The 22,020-nt window shown below is 37.4% G+C and overlaps 1 protein-coding gene across 15 annotated transcripts in view; it reads left to right on the top strand.

Moving 5' to 3' along the window:
• Positions 1 to 22,020, top strand: part of CBLB (Cbl proto-oncogene B) — a 225,981-nt gene that overhangs the window by 101,364 nt on the left and 102,597 nt on the right. For all 15 annotated transcript variants that reach the window (XM_055568035.1, XM_055568032.1, XM_055568033.1 and 12 more), the window contains 2 exons: positions 15,696 to 15,852; positions 21,578 to 21,699. In XM_055568035.1, coding sequence (XP_055424010.1) covers positions 15,696 to 15,852; positions 21,578 to 21,699 — 279 coding nt within the window. The remainder of the gene's footprint in view (positions 1 to 15,695; positions 15,853 to 21,577; positions 21,700 to 22,020) is intronic.

The raw sequence follows: 22,020 nt of genomic DNA, 5'->3' as shown, positions 1-22,020 counted from the left end.
TCTTCTTTATCCATTCAACCTTTGATGTACATTTAGGTTGTTTCCATGTCTTGGTTGGGCTTCCCTGGTGGCTCAGATGGTAAAGAACCTGCCTGCAATGCAGGAGACCCCGGTTCAATCCTCTGGGTCAGGAAAATCCCCTGGAGAAGGCAATGGCAAACCACACCAGTTTTTGCCTGGAGAATTCAATGGACAGACTGGCAGGAGTCCATAGGGTCACAAAGAGTTGAACAGAAGTGAAAGTCACTCAGTCATGTCCGACTCTTTGCGACCCCATGGACTATACAGTCCGTGGAATTCTCCAAGCCAGACTGCTAGTGGCTTGCCATTCCCTTCTCCAGGGGATCTTCCCATCCCATGGATCAAACCCAGGTCTCCCGCATTGCAGGCAGATTCTTTACCATCTGAGCTGCAATGCCTCCTCCAATTCATTGCAGTCATTACCTGGACCTCTTTACTTATTTACATTATCTGCCTAGTTTCCAGATACTTGAGTTTGTTGTGTCTAAAAACTGTGTGAAGCCATTTCACTAGTTAAAGGGGACCAGGGAGAATGCAGAGGACAGATTCTTAAAGAATTCTGATGAATTACCTATGCACCAGGGAAATTTAAGGAAGTGGAGGCATCACCAGAAAAGTAGGCTTAAAGTGTGGGGAGTGTGGAATTATAGATGCTAAAGGAAGGTAGGATTTAAGGAAAGAAAGAGGGAGATTAGCCAGATAATAGTATTGCAAATGAACTAGATAAAGCCTAAAAAGTTTTCATCAGATGTAGGGACAAGGCATTTATAACTCAATTTATTTTCTCTTTTTAACATTCTGCAAGTCTTCTTTATAACCAGAGTCTTAATAGGCTCCTCTCGTTGCACTGAATAGGCACAGTGGATTTTGCTATGCACTCAGTTGGTTAGATTAATGGATCTGGCCTCCTTTTAATTCCATGACTGCTGGTGAATTACATCTAGCAGCCCTAAGAGGAAGAGTCTGAAAACAACTTCTTTATTTTGAAGTTCCTGAGATCCCCTTGGGCTTGCCTGGTAGCTCAGCTGATAAAGAATCCACCTGCAGTACGAGAGACTTAGGTTCAATCCCTGGGTTGGGGAAGATCCCCTGGAGAAGGGAAAGGCTACCCACTCCAGTATTCTGGCCTGGAGAATTCCATGGATACTCCATGGGATAGCAGAGAGTCAGACACGACTTAGCTCCCCTTGGCCTCTAAAGTTAAACCTGTTTATATCCAGATTTTGGCTACTTATTTTACTTCTCCATCTTGAGAAGTATTTTGTTTTTAGGGTTTTTTTTTTTTTTTTTTTTTTTTTGGCATTTTTTGCCAAATGAGAAAAGTTTGCTGAGGCCATTAATGTTTCATGAATAATTCTGAGTATTAAACCTATCATTATTCATTTCAAAAGTTGTATTTCTAAACTATCATTTAAAAAAGTTCTCCAGTGCATGGCCCTGTTTTTTTTCTTTTTTTTTAAAAAAAACAGACTTCACATTTCTCCATCTCTTAGTTTTAGTCACCTGCAGTTTGATTTAATTAAAATTGTTTTAAAGTCACTTATATTCTTGTTCTCAGAAGTCTTTATATTGTATTTGGAGAAAGAATTGTTTTCTTAATGAATTATTTAATAATGTGTTCCTGAAATCAAAAAGGTCCTGATTCTTAGTCCCTCTGCACATGTATTCCCTTCTCTGTGGGATGGTTCTGCCTTGATAGGCGAAGAGAGATGTTTTCTCCTTCTGAAGCAAAGAGCATGATTGCTTACAACCTTGTAACTTAAAAATAGTTTTCTCTGCAGATCCAGGGACAAGTATACTTAGTGACCATTATGAAGTATTTGGGCTCCCTAAAACCTAGGTTCCTCTTCAGTTACAAAAGTCACTTTGTGAATAGGTGTCACTGCTCTTTGCATCATCTGGTGGAAATTAGAGCTCAAGGAGCAAGTTCAAGAAAATGCTGGTATGCTGACCACTGCTTCCTATGAGTAGCAAAGTCTGTTGACTCGGACGCTCTGACCCACAAATCCTGTATGTTCTGCTAGCATCCATGCAGATGTGATAGGCTAACTTGTTATCTTGCAAATAAGGTAGAATCCTTACAAATAGCTGTGAAAAGAAGGGAACTTAAAAGCAAAGGAGAAATGGAAAGATATACTCATTTGAATGCAGAGTTCCAAAGAATAGCAAGGAGAGACAAGAAAGCCTTCCTCCACTATCAGTGCAAAGAAATAGAGGAAAACAATAGAATAGGAAAGACTAGAAATCTCTTCAAGAAAATTAGAGATACCAAGGGAACATGTCATGCAAGGATGGGCTTGATAAAGGACAGAAATGGTATGGACCTAACAGAAGCAGAAGATATTAAGAAGAGGTGGCAAGAATACACAGAAGAACTCTACAAAAAAGATATTCATGACCCAGATAATAACGGAGTGATCACTCACCGAGAGCCACACATCCTGGAATGTGAAGTCAAATGGGCTTTAGAAAGCATCACTATGAACAAGCTAGTGGAGGTGATGGAATTCCAGTTGAGCTATTTCAAATCCTGAAAGATGATGCTGTGAGAGTGCTGCACTCAATATGCCAACAAATTTGGAAAACATAGCAGTAGCCACAGGACTGGAAAATGTCAGTTTTCATTCCAATCCCAAAGAAAGGCAATGCCAAAGAATGCTCAAACTACCGCACAATTGCACTCATCTCACATGCTAGTAAAGTAATGCTCAAAATTCTCCAAGCCAGGCTTCAGCAATACATGAACCATGAACTTCCAGATGTTCAAGCTGGTTTTAGAAAAGGCAGAGGAACCAGAGACCAAATTGTCAACATCCACTGGATCATGGAAAAAGCAAGAGAGTTCCAGAAAAGCACCTATGTCTGCTTTATTGACTATGCCAAAGCCTTTGACTGTGTGGATCACTATAAACTGTGGAAAATTCTGAAAGAGATGGGAATACCAGACCACCTGACCTGCTTCTTGAGAAACCTGTATGCAGCTTAGGAAGCAACAGTTAGAACTGGACATGGAACAACAGACTGGTTCCAAATAGGAAAAGGAGTACGGTATCTCAGAAAGTGAAGAGGAACTAAAAAGCCTCTTGATGAACGTGAAAGAGGAGAGTGAAAAAGTTGGCTTAAAGCTCAACATTCAGAAAACGAAGATCATGGCATCCAGTCCCATCACTTCATGGCAAATAGATGGGGAAACTGGAAATAGTGGCTGACTTTATTTTTCTGGGCTCCACAATCACTGTGAATGGTGATTGCAGCCATGAAATTAAAAGACGCTTACTCCTTGGAAGGAAAGTTATGACCAATCTAGACAGCGTATTTAAAAGCAGAGACATTATCTTATCAACAAAGGTCCATCTAGTCAAGGCTGTGGTTTTTCCAGTAGTCATGTATGGATGTGAGAGTTGGACTATAAAGAAAGCTGAGCGCCGAAGAAGTGATGCTTTTGAACTGTGGTGTTGGAGAAGACTCTTGAGAGTCTTTTAGACTGCAAGGAGATCCAACAATTCCATCCAAGGAGATCAGTCCTGGGTGTTCATTGGAAGGACTGATGCTGAAGCTGAAACTCCAATATTTAAGCCATCTGATGCAAAGAGCTGATTCATTTGAAAAGACCCTGATGCTGGGAAAGATTGAGGGCAGAAGGAGAAGGGGACGACAGAAGATGAGATGGTTGGATGGCATCACCAACTCAATGGACATGAGTTTGGGTAAACTCTGGGAGTTGGTGAGGCACAGGGAGGCCTGGCATGCTGTGGTTCATGGGGTCGCAAAGAATCAGGCATGACTGAGCAAGTGAACTGGACCTGGAACTGACTCTACAGTTCTTTAGAACCATGTTCTACTGGTGAAGAAATTGTGACTTAAAAAAAAAAAAAAGCAAAGAAAGCTTTATAAAACAATTAGTATTTATTTTTCATTAATAGATTGCTAATGCTTCATCTTCCTGTTTTCCTTATTCTGAATGTTGATTATCAGTAGGAAATGACAGTAATAGTTTTTCTGTGTAACTTTGTTCTTGCCGTGTTTATCTGCAGTCATTAGTTGTTTCCCTTAAATAAAAGAAATTTTGGGGAGCCTACTTATGCCCAATATTAAGTATGTAGTTTCTCCTGTGAGAATTTAGAGGTGTTATTGGAAATTGTATATTTTTTTGCCTCAATTTAGCATATATATCTAGCAGACTTTACTCGTTGCTTGTTAATGGAATTGGCCTATCAGAGATTTTAGGGTTATTTTGTCATATTATTACCCATAAAAAAACATCTACTGCTGCTTTATTGACTACACCAAAGCCTTTGACTGTGTGGATCACAGCAAACTGGAAAATTCTTAAGGGATGGGAATACGAGACCACCTGACCTGCCTCTGAGAAATCTGTATGCACGTCAGGAAGCAACAATTAGAACTGGACATGGAAAAACAGGCTGGTTCCAAATAAGGAAAGGAGTACATCAAGGCTGTATATTGTCACCCTGCTTGTCTAACTTATACACAGAGTACATCATGAGAAACACTGGACTGGACAAAACACAAGCTGGAATCAAGATTGCCGGGAGAAATATCAATAACCTCAGATATGCAGATAACACCATCCTTATGGCAGAAAGTGAAGAGGAAATAAAGAGCCTCTTGATGAAAGTGAAAGAGGAGAGTCAAAAAGTTGGCTTAAAGCTCAACATTCAAACACTACGGTCATGGCATCCAATCCCATCACTTCATGGTAAATAGATGGGGAAACAGTGGAAACAGTGACAGAGTTTATTTCTTTGGGTTCCAAAATCACTGCAGATGGTGACTGCAGCCATGAAATTAAAAGACTCTTACTCCTTGGAAGGAAAGTTATGACCAACCTAGATAGCATATTAAAAAGCAGAGATATTACTTTGCCAACAAAGGTCTGTCTAGTCAAGGCTATGGTTTTTCCAGTGGTCATGTATGGGATGTGAGAGTTGGACTGTGAAGAAAGCTGAGCACTGAAGAATTGATGCTTTTGAACTGTGGTGTTGGAGAAGACTCTTGAGAGTCCCTTGGACTGCAAGGAGATCCAACCAGTCCATTCTGAAGGAGATCAGTCCTGGGTGTTCATTGGAAGGACTATTGCTGAGGCTGAAGCTCCAATACTTTGGCCACCTCATGCGAAAATTGGACTCATCGGAAAAGACCCTGATGCTGGGAGGGATTGGGGGCAGGAAGAGAAGGGGACGACAGAGGGTGAGATGGCTGGATGGCATTACCAACTCGATGCACATGAGTTTGGGTGAACCCCGGGAGTTGGTGATGGACAAGGAGGCCTGGTGTCCTGCAATTCACGGGATTACAAAGAGTCGGACACAACTGAGCGACTGAACTGAACTGAGCTGAGATTGTTAACACTAATGAAAAGATCTTTGGTTGTACTTTCTAAATGTATGGTATATAATTTACTAACTTTTTAAAATCTGACCTCAGTAGATCAGAGGCATCTTGCTATGATCCATGTATTATGAACCTACCAAGTATCATTGAACATGTAGAGCAAATATTGTGAAGAAGAGTCTTGCTTTACAAAACAAAGAGCCAATACCCAGTATTTCAAGCCTGCATCTTTCTGATTTTCTGTGGTCAGTGGGTACTAAGTGGAAAATTTTTATATGGAATTTTGACATATTTTATGGATTATATTTAAAGTTTCTCTTTCACTAATAAATTGTATTTTCAAAGTTGGGAAAGATGTCAAATTGCAAATTATAAAGGAAAACAAAATATACTTTCCTGGTTACAGTAAGTTTACTATTTATTATGTTCAAAAGCTAGATTATGAGACGATATTATAAATCACATCTCTCATGAGTGAGTTTATTTTAAAAAATCAAGCATAATACTTAATAACCTATTATTTCTGCAATCTTATAAAAATGTTTGATTCTATGTTTAAGTTTCAGAACGTGAGCATGTGAATACTTGTCCCTTATACATGGCAGTAATGCTTATCTATGCTGTAGAGAAAATGTTATAAACATTTTTGACAATGAAAAAAAACTATCAGAAATACCGAGCATCTTGAATCTTTCTGTATGTGAGTAAGGAATTTTTACTTATGAGGATGATAAGTTAGATCTAATCACAAATATTCTTGGTAAGCCAGGTTACCATCCTGTCTACAATGAGTTGTAAGGCAACTATTAGACCACAGTGATTTTGATATCTTCTTTCTGTGGGTTGCTGGAAAATAATTGTTTTTTTTAGTGATGGAAGAGTAAAAGGTGTAATAGCTTGTTAACCATCTGTTTTCATTTCCATAAACAAATAGTCATTTCCAAAGAAGATTGGATTTAAGGAAAAACTATATACAGAATATCAACAGACTTAGGATCACGGTACTCATATTTTATGTAATGAAAATCCAAACATATTAAATAGCTTATGAATGTTTTATCTTCTGAACAAAAGCAACTTAAAGGTAGTGCCACTGAACACATCTTTGATCCAGGTGAATTTTCTGAACAAAATTCAGATGAAATTGAAAATAGTAATGGGTTAATATAGTACAATAGATTTTTGTTTTGTCTAAAGTGAACATGAAATATCCCTGACTTGAATGGATTTTAAACAACTGCTCTCACACCACCATCAGTACCACAGCAACAAAACCAAAAACCAACAAATGTTAATTTCCTTGTTTATATGCTGGCAGGTGCTTTGTCCATTCCTACATCTCTTACTCTATATTAATCTTAGAATTTTAATATGAACTTTTGTTTTAAGTTTAGTATATTGGCTTAGCCAAAAAGTCCATTTGAGTTTCTGTAACATCTTACACTATTAAAAAAATCTGGCTTTCTTCACTCTATTATATTTATGAAATTCATCCACATTCTTGCATATAGCAAGTCTGTTCCTTCTCCTTGCTCCATTGTATGGCTATACCACAATTTACATACTCATTATGTTGGTGTTGGACAGTGGATTCTTCCTCTTTTGGATTATTCTCAGTAGTACTGCTATGGACATTTTTTGTATATTTTAAAAAAGGTGTACATTTCTCTGGTATGTATATGTAGGAGTGGTATTGCTGGCTCCTAGTTTATGCTTAATTTTAGCTTTATTAGCTTTTAGTAAACCACCAAAGAGTTTACCAAAATGGTGTGCCACCCTCATCACCAATGAGGAGTACCTGAAGCTTTGTGTTGTTATATATCCTTCCCAACATTTTATAATATTTGTCTTTTTAAAGGTTTTAATAAGTTACTCTGGTGGGGTTGAGTGGAATCTCATTTGGTTCTTAATTTGCATTTGAATGATAACAGATGAAGTTGAGTACATATTTGTGTGTATATAGAATAATTTGATTTTTTATGTTTGTGCCTATAGAAATTATTTGCCCAGTTTCTGAGTAGTAAGTATTAATATTTAAAAATTTTTATGTATTATAGACGTGATTCTTTTATGTTTATTGCTCTCCCAGTATGTGACTTTTTCACTTTGTTAATGACATTGTTTCATGAACACAGGTTTTTAGTTTACCTTTTCCTTTATCCTTTGAACATTTGATGTCCTGTTTAAAATTAAATTATTTGCTTATGCCAGAGTAATGCAGATACCCTCTTCTGTTTCTCCCAAAACACTTTATTGCTTTATCTTTTGTACTTAGGTCTAAGGTTCATCTAAAATTGGCTTTATATGATATTAATTCAGGATCAAGATTTATTTTCTTCCATTTGTATATTCATTTGACCCAGCAACATTTACTGAAAACATCATCCATTCTCTACTACTGTTTATAGAGTGTTGTTACATATCCAGTGGTCAGATATGATTGCATTTGTTTCCAAAATTTGTTCTATTGTCTTTCCTGTGCCAATACCATCCTGTCTTAACTAATGTTAGGACTATAAGCTTGGCAGTGTTATTCTTATGAAAGTTTGGCTTGCTTTTATTTGGCTCTTGGCATTTCCCTATTAAAGTTAGAATTAGCCTTTCAATTCCTACTATGAAAATGTTTCCTGATTGGGGCCATAGTAAATCTATGAATCAGTTTGTGGAGGATTGACCATATGTCTTTATCATACTGAGTCTGCCAATCCATTAAGACATTATATCTCTTTATGTCTTTTACATCTGATCATGTATGTGTGTGTGTTTATGCTGTGACTTTGCTTGTACTTTGTTAGCTTTATTCCTATTTATTTGATATTTTCAGATGCTCTTGTAAATGTTTTATTTTCTTATTATGTCTGCTTATGTATAGAAATAGAACTGATGTATGTATATTGGTTTTATATTCAGCAACCATGTTGATTTCTGTTGTCATAGTTTAATCCATAAACTTTTTTTTTTAAATTTTATTTTATTTTTAAACTTTACATAACTGTATTAGTTTTCTTAGATACAAAACTATTTCATTGGCAAATACTATTTCGGTTTTTGCTTTTAATTGATTATTTCTGATTACAAAATATACTTCAAACAGTTTTAGTATATCTTTTACTCCTTTAAGCCATTAGAGAATATTAGAGATATTCTTAAAAACCTGCTTGTAATCCTACCATGATCTGTTGTTTGTTGTTCAGTTGCTAAGTCATTTCTGACTCTTTGCCACCCTATAGACTGCAGCATGCCAGCTTTCCTGTCCTTCATTGTCTTCCGGAGTTTACTCAAACTCTTGTCTATTGAGTCTGTAATGCCATCCAACCATCTCACCTCTGCCTCCCTCTTCTCCTGCCCTCAATCTTTCTCAGCATCAGGGTCTTTTCCAATGAATCAGCTATTCACATCAGGTGGCCAAAGTACTAGAGCTTCAGCATTCGTCCTTCCCATGAGTTCAGTTCAGTTCAGTCACTCAGTCGTGTCTGACTCTTTGTGTCCCTATGAACCACAGCACGCCAGGCCTCCCTGTCCATCACCAACTCCCAGAGTCCACCCAAACCCATGTCCATTGAGTTGGTGATAGCATCCAACCATCTCATCCTCTGTCGTCCCCCTCTCCTCCTGCCCTCAATCTTTCCCAGCATCAGGGTCTTTTCAAATGAGTCAGCTCTTCGCATCAGGTGGCCAAAGTATTGGAGTTTCAGCTTCAACATTAGTCCTTCCAATGAACACCCAGGACTGATCTCCTTTAGGATGGACTTGTTGGATCTCCTTGCTGTCCAAGGGACTCTCAAGAGTCTTCTCCAACACCACAGTTCAAAAGCATCAATTCTATGGTGCTTAGCTGTCTTTATAGTCCAGCTCTCACATCCATATATGACCACTGGAAAAACCATAGCCTTGACTAGACAGACCTTTGTGGACAAAGTAATATCTCTGCTTTTTAATATGCTGTCTGGGTTGGTCAAAACTTTCCTTCCAAGGAGTAAGTGTCTTTTGATTTCATGGTTGCAATCACCATATGCAGTGGTTTTGGAGCCCAGAAAAATAAAGTCAGCCACTGTTTCCCCATCTATTTGCCATGAAGTGATGGGACTGGATGCCATGATCTTTGTTTTTTGAATGTTGAGCTTTAAGCCAACTTTTTCACTCTCTTCTTTCACTTTCATCAAGAGGCTCTTGAGTTGTTCTTCACTTTCTGCCATAAGGGTGGTGTCATCTGCATATCTGAGGTTATTGATATTTCTCCTGGCAATCTTGATTCCAGCTTGTGCTTCCTCCAGCCCAGCGTTTCTCATGATGTACTCTGCATATAAGTTAAATAAGTAGGGTGAGCATATACAGCCTTGATGTACTTCTTTCCTATGTGGAACCAGTCTGATGTTCCATGTCCAGTTCTAACTATAGCTTCCTGACCTGCATCCAGATTTCTCAAGAGGCATGTCAGGTGGTCTGGTATTCCCATCTCTTTAAGAATTTTCCACAGTTTATTGTGATCCCTTGAGTAGTCAGGGTTGATTTCCTTTAGGATTAACTGGTTTGGTTTCCATTTTGTCCAGGAAACTCTCAAGAGTCTTCTCCAACACCACAGTTCGAAAGCATCAGTTCTTTGGCTCTCAGCCTTCTTTACAGTCCAACCCTCACATCCATACATGACTGCTGGGAAAACCATAGCTTTGACTATACTTTGTCCGCTATACTTTTGACCATACTTTGACTATACTTTGTCAGCAAAGTGACATCTCTGCTTTTAAATGTGCTGTCTAGGTTTGTCATTGCTTTTCTTCCAAGGAGCAAGTTGCGTTTAATTTCATGGCTGTAGACCATACTCAATGATTTTGGAGCCCAAGAAAATAAAATCTGCCACTCTTGCCACTTTTTCCCATCTATTACCCATGAAGTGATGAGACCAGATGCCATGATCTTAGCCTTTGAATGTTGAGTTAAGCCAGCTTTTTCACTCTCCTCTTTCACCCTCATCAAGAGGCTGTCTATTTCCTTTTCACTTTCTGTTGTTAGAGTGGTATCGTCTGCATATCTGAGATTGTTGATATTTCTCCTGGCAATCTTGTTTCTATGTCTAGACATCATCAGTTAAAATTTGTGTTCCAGATAGTTTTTATCATTGAATCATAAAGGACATACCTTTTTTTCTTTTTGCCTCACTGGGGAGCTTACGGGATCTCAGTTGAATCCCAGGCCCTCAGCAGTGAAAACACGAAATTCTAACCACTGGACAGTCAGGGAATACTCAAGGCCATACAGTTTTAAAAATGCTATTTCCATTTAATGACACAGACACTTCTCTAGAACAGTAAATGTTTTTTCCATATAATTTTTATTTGTTGTAAAATATTCTACTCTATGGATGTATGTAGTATTGTTACTTCTGAACATACTTGTTTTAATTTTTTGGTATTATGGACAACAGTGTTAAAGAGACATGAATGCGTCTTCATTGCTGTGTATTTTATTTTAAACAATTTCCTTTTTCAAATCCTTAGAAGTAGGCTTTCTGAGTTAAACTGTTACAGGTTTTTGAAACTTGCTGCCACAATGCCTTCTAGAAATGCTGCGTAAATTTTCATTCACACCAGAAGTACATGAAAGTTCCTGTTTCCACACACCCGACCTTTGTTCAGATTCACACTTTTATGATATGGATTTTTTTTCCAAACGAGTTAAAAATAAAACCTAAATAGTCTTTTATAAACTTGTGGTTTAAAGGAAATGTTTTGTCCTTTTTTCAAGTATCAGTCTGCTTACATTTTTGTCTTCTGTTCCTTATTCTTTTGTGTTAAAACTCTAGGGTTTTAAAATTTATCAAGTTATTGTCTCTCCCGACATTGTGTGAATAGACTAGCTCCTACTCCCCAACTTTAAATTATCAAACCATTTCTGAATAGTAGAAGGGTGTTCAGTTCAGTTCAGTCGCTCAGTCGTGTCCGACTCTTTGCGACCCCATGAATTGCAGCATGCCAGGCCTCCCTGTCCATCACCAACTCCCGGAGTTCACTCAAACTCATGTCCATCGAGTCGGTGATGTCATCCAGCCATCTCATCCTCTGTCATCCCCTTCTCCTCCTGCCCCCAAACCCTCCCAACATCAGAGTCTTTTCCAATGAGTCAACTCTTCACATGAGGTGGCCAAAGTACTAGAGTTTCAGCTTCTGCATCAGTCCTTCCAAAGAACACCCAGGACTAATCTCCTTTAGAATGGACTGGTTGGATCACCTTGCTGTCTAGGGGACTCTTAAGAGTCTTCTCCAACACACAGTTCAAAAGCATCAATTCTTCAGTGCTCAGCGTTCTTCACAGTCCAACTCTCACATCCATACATAACCACTGGAAAAACCATAGCCTTGACTAGACGGACCTTTGTTGGCAAAGTAGTGTCTCTGCTTTTCAATATGCTGTCTAGGTTGGTCATAACTTTCCTTCCAAAGAGTAAGTGTCTTTTAATTTCATGGCTGCAGTCACCATCTGCAGTGATTTTGGAGCCCCCCAAAATAAAGTCTGACACTGTTTCTGCTGTTGCCCCATCTATTTGCCATGAAGTGATGGGACAGGATGCCATGATCTTCGTTTTCTGAATGTTGAGCTTTAAGCCAACTTTTTCACTCTCCTCTTTCACTTTCATCAAGAGGCGTCTTAGTTCCTCTTCACTTTCTGACATAAGGGTGGTGTCATCTGCATATCTGAGAATTGATATTTCTCCTGGCAGTCTTGATTCCAGTAGAAGGGTGTTAATTGCAGTCAAATATCTAGCTTCCTCCTCTGTGAAGCACCATAGACACAGTTTAATGTCACAGATTACATACTCTTCTGTTTTGGGTAAAGATGAATAAAAGATGATTGCTGTTTGCCAGGACCTCCATTCCTTTGGATTCCCATAGCACATGAATGTTTTTCTATGATAACCTTAGTCACATGGCACAGCATAATTTACTTATAAGTCTTTGCATTTATTAGACTGTGGCTTTATTTATATTTTCATTCTGAACCTAGCCAACGATTGACACATATAAGGTCTTTCTTGGGTGAATACCTTAACCTCTTTAAGTCCCAGTTTCCCCATCTGTGTCATGATGATAAATATATTATCTGCCTAACATTGTTACTGTGAGAAACTCAGTACTTAATTTGGAGATTGGCAGATAGTAAGTCAACAGTAAATGGCAGCTCTCATTTTTATTCCTATTGTAACTCTAAAGATACTGAGCTCATATTATTATTATATTGAAATCTAACATTATTATATTACCCATTGGTCTTTTGTTCAGTTCTTTGTGGATTGATGGCTACTTCTACTTTTCGTTGGATTTTAAAGTTAATTCAATTCGTAATTAAAATGATTTATAATTGTAAGTGGCAACAGAACAAATTTAAAATACTTCTGGAATGGTGAGAGCTTGAAGCTTAGTTGGCCCTTTTATATTCTATTCCTTTTCTCTCTGCCTCTTTTGTTTTCCTAGATCTCTGCCAGTACACTGAAGTTTCTGTGTATCTGTAAAACAATAATTTGCCATTAATATCTTCTCTCACTAGCTAATCTCTAGGGGAAGAGGTGGTAGAAACCACCACTCTGTGGTATTGCTACAGTTTAATTAAAGGTGTGAACAGTCATCCTCTGCCTTTCCCCCTGCCCCCACAAACCTCAGGAAAGAATGTGGTGGCAACTTGAAATCTTCTTTAAAAAGTTTAGATCCTTAGTGCAGCACTGTTAGAGCTTTTTTTAAAGAAACCATTGTACTCTGTGTCTCTTCTTCCCATCATGGATATTTGGCTCAGCTGATCAAAGGAAGGGTATCTGTTGTATATACTTTTATATGTAGTGAGTTAACCAAATAAGGCCCTTTCTTTTGCATTCCTGTTACTACCCTTAATTAAGGTTCTGATGAATGCCTGTGTGTACTTTACACTTATCACAAAGGAGCTTGGGAAAGTCTTATTTGCACAAGTACTGTGGAAATGTAACTTGCCCCTTTGTAAATTGTTGTTCCAAAGTAGTAAGTTAGACTACAGCATTAGATGTTTGCACAGTTTTTAATAATTCACTGTGTGAAATCACTGGGTTTTCAAAAGACTTAGGATTTGCATGCACCTTAAATACTGGAGGGAGGATGATTTTTTTATGGTGATTGATATCAAATGGTGTCTTATTTGGCCAATCAGTTTGTTTTTTATACTATATACACAAGACAGAATTCTCTTAACATTTCCGTACAGAAGAGAAAACACATACCCTTCTTAAATCAGTAGTTCTTTGTTTACTATTTTAAAAATTTTGAATATTATGGTTCATGTCCCTTTTATGTATTAAATATTTGAAACTTTAATTTGGAGAAGAAAACGGCTTCTTAGGCACAGCTTTCAAGTTAATTGTAATGAAGTTGGACATAATTGCATACTTACACTTCACTGTAAATAAAAAGCCTCCTCATATTATCAGAAGTTTTCATTGTTATTTTAAAACAGCAGCATCTTGTTAACCTTAATCAGAGCCTGACGTGTGTTTCTTCTAAATGGCTTCTGATGTGGTGTCTCTCTTCAGTTCTCTGTGGTTTCCTGTTTTTTTCATACATAGAGCAAAGCCTTTTGATGTATTCAGCCTCATTTTTTTTAATGGCATATCAAACATAAACTTTCTTATATATACAGTATAGCATTGTTAGGCTGTCTCAGCACTCACTTATTCATCTTGCCACAGACCGTTCCTTCTCTGGAATTCCTCCAGCACTTCCTTAATACCCCTTCTGTAGTCTTTAGCATTACAGATTTATTTCTACCCTGAAAGTGTGTGTTCTTCAAGGGCAGAGATAGTATCTTGTATTTCCATAATTGTATTTCTCCACAGTGCCCTGCCTTAGCAATTAATAGATACAATAGATCAGTGACTTTCAAAGTGTTGTCCCCAGCAACATCAGCATCACTTGGGAACTTGTTAAGATTGTAAGTTCCAAGGCTCCACCTCAGTCATACTGTATCAGAATATCTTGGGTTGATCAGTTTCTGTGCTAACAAGCCTTTCGGTGATTCTGATGCATGCTCAAGTTTGACAGCCACTGCAGGAGATAATTACGGAATGAATACAAACCTTTTACCTTTATGGTGATGCTTCACTGGAAGGATTAGTATCACACGGGTCCAACTAATTTAGTCCATTCTGCTTGAGTCTTAATTCTCAAAGAGATACTAGTAAAGAAAAATCTTTATTTAAATATTTGCAATCTTAGAAGAGAGTGTATATAGCTTTTATAGCCATCCTATTATGCAAACTGGTCTTCCCTGGTGGCTCAGATAGTAAAGAACCTGCCTGCCAGTGCAGGAAATGTGGGCTTAATCCCTGGGTCAGGAAGATCCCCTGGAGAAGGAAATGGCAACCCACTGCAGCATTCTTGCCTGGGAAACCACATGGACAGAGGAGACTGATAGGCTTCAGTCCATGGGGCTGCAAAAGAGTCAGACATGACTCAGTGACTAAACACAACAATTATGAAAACTGCAGCTTAAAATTTTCAACATATGAATGATTATTTTCTTCCACTTGTTCAGAAATAGGCATTTAACATTCCGAATGGAGGAAAAGTGAAGAACAAATAATGAATGTTATTCATTTTCATGGTGGACAGGAGGTGGGTGAATGTTGGAAACTGGTCAGGTAGAGAATAAGTTGGGAGACTTTCCCCTGGGTACCATTCTATGCTCTTCAAAATTTTTGAACCATGTAAGTGTATTACCTAAAAAATGTTGATACAAGGGTTTTAAGATTAAGTTGATCAGTGAGTGTTGAATAAATAACTTTCCATTTGATACCCAGTGGGGTTGGTTAAAAATTATTGAAATTTCCCTTTGCATTAGTATGAAAGGTTAAATAAAGTGGTTTTCCATCTCTTTAGAACATATCAGGATGGTGGCAGAAATATCTTGATGACTTTCTGCCTGAACTTTCTTATGCAATGAACAAAGAATTCTTGCTATTATGTGAACACATCATCCTGTTATTACTTTAAGAAAATAAAGGAAGAGGTCAGACATACAGGACTTTGATCTAATACCCTCTTTGGAAGCATTTTTAGAAATATCTTGATTGTCGAGGACTGTTTGAGAGAAAAATTGATCTGCATTTTGGTCACATTCTTAGCAAATGAAAAATAATCCATTTAGCAAAACCCATTACATATGTTCTGAATTATAAATAGTATTCTCAACTATTTGTCTTTTAGTACAAATACAATTATATTAATGTTATGATTGAATTGTGCTGTTTCACTGGAAGGTATGTCTTAAATGACACTTGATTCAATTACTCTTTTTTTCTTGCACAGAACTATTGTACCATGGAAAGTATTCAGACAGTGCCTTCATGAGGTGCATCAGATTAGCTCTGGCCTGGAAGCAATGGCTCTAAAATCAACAATTGACTTGACTTGTAATGATTACATTTCAGTTTTTGAATTTGATATTTTTACCAGGCTATTTCAGGTAAGCTTCGTATTTGCTTAATCCTGCCCTCTCTTCTACTCTCTCCCTTCTCTGTGTATGTGTGTCTTTTGCACATGCGTGCATAATGTACATATATATGGGAAACAGTCTCATTTTTGATAGTCTCCCATTTAAAAGCAGACTTCCCTTGTGGCTTAGCTGGTAAAGAATCCGCCTGCAATGCAGGAGACATGGGTTCGATCCTTGGGTTGGGAAGATCCCCTAGAGAAGGGAAAGGCTACCCACTCCAGTATCTGGCCTGGAGAATCCCAGGGACCATACAGTCCATGGGGTCTCAAAGAGTTGGACACGACTGAGTGACTTGCACTTCACTTCATTTAAAAGCAAGTTGTTGGTCATTGCTCTAAATTTAGCGTTTAAGTTTGGGATATCTGGTGTTCTGATAATAAGCAACTGGAAGTTAATGATAAGCAATAAGCTTATTGCTTATTATGTAAAGGAGCTTTGCTTTCTAGAAAGTCCCTATTTAGTTTCTCACTTTACTTTGTTGATCATTCTAGCCCAGTAACTGACAGAATGCAAGTTTTACAGGTGGCCATTTGCTGAGGTTGTATCTCAACAGCTCCCTTTACCTCCCATATCCATTAGATGAGAAGGGAAGTAGTAAGCTTTGGAATAAATAGCAAACTTAACCTCTTCTGTATAGGAGATTATTATGATGTATACTGACTCTACAGCTAGCTTTGCTCTTTCAACCATATGTTATAAACATTTTTCAATGTCAGTAAATATTTTCATCAGTGTAATTTTCAGCTTTCAGTTGCTACAGAATATTCCATCAAAATAGTCTGTTATTAATTTAGCATATCTCTCATTTGGGAAATTAGGTTTTCCTGTTTTTTTCCCTGATATCAGTGACTTTGAGATTAACCTTCTTTTCCTATTTATTGTTTTTGTTTTTGAATCATTCTTTTATGATTGTCTTCACATAGCTATTCAGAAGTAGGTATCATATAATAAAAGCTGGGTATCATCATTTTGTGCTTTTGTATGTGTAGACAGAATTACCCTAAATATGAAGACTTGCAATTTGCTTTGAATTTGCCTCTGCCATTAAATTGCATATCATCTTTGAGATTCAAGTGGTCATAAAATGAGAATCCCACCTAAAATCCCTGAAAAATTATATAGCAAGTGAGGTTTAATTGATCAAAAATGAGGCTTGCTTATATTCCAACACAGTTTTTCTTTCTTTTTTTTTTTAGTCTGCAGTAAGATTTATTCTGTTTGAAACATACTTTCAACAAATGTTAGAGTATAATATTGGTTTTCCTGTTTCTCATGTTGTAAGAATTTTGCTTTTCTGATTTATGACTCTGGTTGGTACTTGCCTGCAAGGATCGGGTAACTGACTTATGTAAGAAAACAAGATTACATGGGATTAACTTTTAATTTATAAAAGAACCCATTAACAGAGGGCAAATTAACTCTTATCGACAATACTTACAGAATACATTTTACTTTATTACAACTTTATAAACATAATTCTACCTAGATGTATAGAATAGAAAATTAGATAAGTAACTGCAGAAAGTACGCTTTTGGTTGTTTTCAGTTTACAGTAGTTTCATGATTATTCCCTTGGTATATGTATGTTGTCAGTTAATGTTTTTCCAATGACTTTAAGATACATTTTAGGAAAAGGTTGTGTTATCTGATACTGATTATTTTATAATGGAACTTCTCCTTTCTTTAAAAGTTTCTGATAATTTTACATGTACTTACTGAACATGATACCAAGACGTTCTAATACTAGGCACTCTGGTTCTTCCCCTTGGGAAGGAAGAAAACTAAGTTGTTTTTTTTTTTCATACATTAAACCTAACTGTTTATTTTAGAAAGAGTGTATTTTTTTGTGGGGAGCCTGGATGACTTTCAATCAGAATGTTAAATACTAGAAAGCCTCAGAATTATCTATCAAAAGTATGATGGCAATTTAGTGTTGGTTAAACACTTACCCAAACAGCTGCTTAGTATGTATACATATTTTCTTATAAGCTGTTTCACTTTAAAATAGCCAAGTAATCTTAACACTCTAAGGTGCATATATCTTCTTTATGCTCCAGGGGATGGGAGAGGAAAAGAATCTTTTAAGTAGAGCTACTGTGAAAAGTATTAGGTAACAAAACAAAACAGTGCCAGTGGACCAAAGTATACCTGGTGTCTTTGAAAACCCAGGCTTACAGAAGTAGCTAAAGAACTCTTGTTAGCCCCTGTGTTTTTCTAAGATTCTTTACCTCTCATTTCATTAAGCTTATACTGTAATCATGTATGTGTTTTAAAATACAAAAAAATTGGTTTTGTGTACAGAAAGTGGATGTATTAACTTTTACTGATCTTTTATTTTTGTATAACTTTAAAAATTGAGTAATATTTTCCTCTTATAGTTGTGTACTCTATATTTAAAATGTAAGTTTTATGGTTACTATTCCTGCACGGACATACATTCTGCTCTACTTGTGATATAGATGGTAAAGTGGTTGTGAATTCTTCTAGCTTTAAACTGTTGGGGGTGGAGTATTTAGCAGAATGGGATCTGAAAGTGGGCAAAGGACACCCTCAGGATTGGGGTTTGTTCTAGAGATCTAGCATCAGGTTTGAAGAAGGTGTCAGTTGGGGCAAGGAGATGGAGTTGAGACTTGTCTAGGACATGAAAGAAGAAAGCTGGAGGATTCTGGTCTCCCCGTCTTCCTTTCTTCCCTCATCCTGATATTTTGCCAGAACTTGAACAGTGCTGTGAGTCCCTGGGAAGATCTTGCAATGGCTGTGTTCCTCCGTCTGCCTGTTACCTTATCCGTCTCCCCTCCAGGTAGTTCAGAGATGCTGGGATTGTCAAGTGCTCAAGTCCCAGATTGGAAATATGGGGCTTTTACATTCTTCTTTGCTCTCCCTGGGGCTGCTGCTCCTTCCTCCTTCCATTTCCCATTCTCTTCTGTAAGAGAAGACTGGATTGTTGAGAAGTGGGGCAATAAATGGGATGGGTAAGGTGGCAGGATAAGGAGTGAGTGATTTGGGGCTATATGTAGTGCCTATGGAATGTACAGCATTGTGGAATAGGGAGAAAAAGAGGTGAAGGAAGTCATCTTCGCAGTTAGGATTAAGAGAGAATCCTGGCAGACCAGCCAAGGTTCTGCTGCCAGGGTAGGTTGTAAATCAGTAAATGAGTGTTCCTGAACACGGTGACCTTTGAGAGAATGGAGGGACTAGTCTTCTTAAGATACTTCATTAGTTTTTGTAGTCATTTAAGCATCTCCAAATAGGGGCTTCTCGAGTGGCCCAGTGGTGAAGAATCTGCTTCCCAATGCAGGAGCCACAGGTTCGATCCCTGATCTGGGAAGGTCACACATGCCATGGAGCAACTAAGTTCATGCACCGCAACTGTTGAGCCTGCGCTTCACAGCAAGAGAAGCGTCACAATAAGCAGCCTGTGCACTGCAGCTGGAGAGTAGCCCCCGCTCGCCGCAGCTAGAGGAAAGCCCACACAGCAGTGAAGACCCAGCACAGCTAAAAATCAATAATTTTAAAAAGAGAATCTCCAAATAATGTTGTGTTTGGTGTGTGAAAAAAGATTTCCTATAATCTAACAATAAATTGCAAAAATAATCACTCTTCAAAGCACTTTACTTAGCCCACTTTATTTAGCCATTCTTGGGCAACATACTTTAAACACACACACACAAAATACAAAACTACCACATGTTTCTGACTGTGGGTTTCATTCTCAAATAAAATAGTGCACAGACTTCCTATTAAGTATATATATTTGCAGTTAGAAGCTAGCCCTTGGAATTATTACCAAGAAATGGTTGCTATATAGCACAGCATTTGGCTCAAAACTCCACTTGTATTTGGTCTGTGCATGGGCTGTCTATAAAGTTCAGCATTGTTTTTTTTTTTTTTTTTTAAAAAAAACAAAACAGCTTTCATTAATTTGTGTGGATTCTAATTGAAGTGACCCAAATATTTTATATTCTTTTCATCCTTGTCCTTTATAGATGAGGAAGCAAAACAAAACAAAACTCAGTGACTCCTGATAGTTATTATTCAGTTTTTTTAAAAACACATGCTAATACTCTTCCAAGTATTGTTTATGTAATTTTTAGTCATCCCTTAAGAAGAAAATTAAAAACATTTTTTTTTTCAAGTACATAGACAGAACCTCTCATAAGACTGTTCTCCAGAGCTCATTTTTCCCCAATTAGGTATTTTAGTGTGATGGGGAAATACCCTAAAGATTTTTCTTGTTATTTCGGCAAAGGTTAAACTCTTCATTATTAAATCATTCTTAAATCATTCTTTCCCTTGTTATCCTCCTCTCAAGGGATATAATCCTAAAAGAATCCCGCCTTGTAAATTTGAACCTTGCTTAACAATAACAAGGAACAAGTCTCAAAATAAACAGAAGCAGGAGCCTTCCACCAGTAATCGAGTCTAGGATAACTATTTTGACAACTTTCACTTGGCAACACAGAATACTTTTTTTTTTTTCTTTTATGTAGAAGATTTGAGTTAATAATTTGGTACATTAGATAGAGTATGCTGCCAATTCCTTGGGATAAATGTAGCTTTAGCCTTAAAGATACAGAAGAGATAATTCATTCAACACCCTCAAGCAAAGTTGTTTATTACTGGCTGCCTTTTTTCCCTTGCCATTGCCATGATTTGGAGGGACAACTAATCCCATTAGAGAGAGTGATAACAAACCCTGTGTGTGTGTGTGTGTATTTCTGTGAAGGATTTCTGTAGAATTCACCTCTAAACTGAACCTTTTCTGATTTTCTAATTGTACAAGGATGAACCAAATGTTAGAACTGTAGTGTGTTACCATGGGAGTCAAGGCTTTTTAGACAAGTCAGTTCAGAGCAGCTATCCTGGTTGCTCTGCTCTGATGCTGCTTTAGTGCTGGTCTCCCTTTGGGAAGCAAGACAGGCATGTTCCTTGTTCTTATGAGCTTAGGGTCAGTGTGTGGACTTTGCCAAATCACTCACATTCCTTGATAGTCTTTTGTTCTACAAAATGTGATGTCTAAATGTTAGAGTAGTGAATAAAACAGACACACAGGGAGATGAGGCATAAGATGAGAAGTAGTGATTTCGGTCTGAGAGGGCTATGTTGAGGAAAAGATGTTTGAAGAGGAAGGAGTCACATACATATTTGAAGAATTCAGGTAGAGGGATCAGCAGATTCAAAGGCTCTGAGGTGAGAGAGTATTATTATGTTCAAGCCAGCAGCAAAGTGATCCGCAGGTCTAGAGGAAAGGCAGAATGTGAGAGAGTCACAGCAGATGGGGATACAGGGGAACTGGGTCTCAACCTCGTAAGGTCCTTCTAGGCCATTTATAAGAACTTTGGCTTTTAGTCAAAGTTAGAGAGTTTTGAACCAAAGAGTGATGTGGTTTATGTTTCAAAATGATTGCAACTGCTGTATTGGGAATAGAATATGTGGAAAAGAGATTATGTGGTTTTCCTTTTCGCTTTCAATATTTTTTTCCTAAAATCTGTTTTCTGCATAATTATATTTCTCCAAAATGAAAGTAAGTAGTTTTATGTTTGCTTTTGGATAATATGTTGACCTAAACCATGTAAACTCATATTCACTTTAAAAATATCCAGAAGAATTTTAGTATGTGTATTAAATAATGGCTTGGTGTGTAAATGATAGTTGATATTCTCTAGGTAACCTTTTAATTTACTTATACTTTTAGCCTTGGGGTTCTATTTTACGGAATTGGAATTTCTTAGCTGTAACACATCCGGGTTACATGGCATTTCTCACATATGATGAAGTAAAAGCACGGCTACAGAAATACAGCACCAAACCCGGAAGGTAAGACTTTTTGGCAGTAATATTATGTAATGTATGTAAAGATGGAAAGTCCTCGGTGGTTCATTCCTAAGTAAATCAGTTATACACATGGGGTTGAGGGGAGGGAAATGCTAATAGACCAAAACAGTGCTTCCTAATTCAGTTACTCAAATTGGTATGTTATGCTTGTTCTGAAACTTAATCTTCATAAAATGAAAGAGGATATGGTAATATGTAATTTGATGAATTTAGAGAATAAGTCTCAGAGTTTAAAATTGGAATAAGATATTAGCATATTAACTCTTTTCATGACATGTGTTTGTGTATAAAATTGTTTATTTG

This window comes from Bubalus kerabau, chromosome 2, assembly GCF_029407905.1.
Source record: "Bubalus kerabau isolate K-KA32 ecotype Philippines breed swamp buffalo chromosome 2, PCC_UOA_SB_1v2, whole genome shotgun sequence".
Lineage (NCBI taxonomy): Eukaryota > Metazoa > Chordata > Mammalia > Artiodactyla > Bovidae > Bubalus > Bubalus kerabau.
This window is presented reverse-complemented; position numbering and strand designations above follow the sequence as displayed.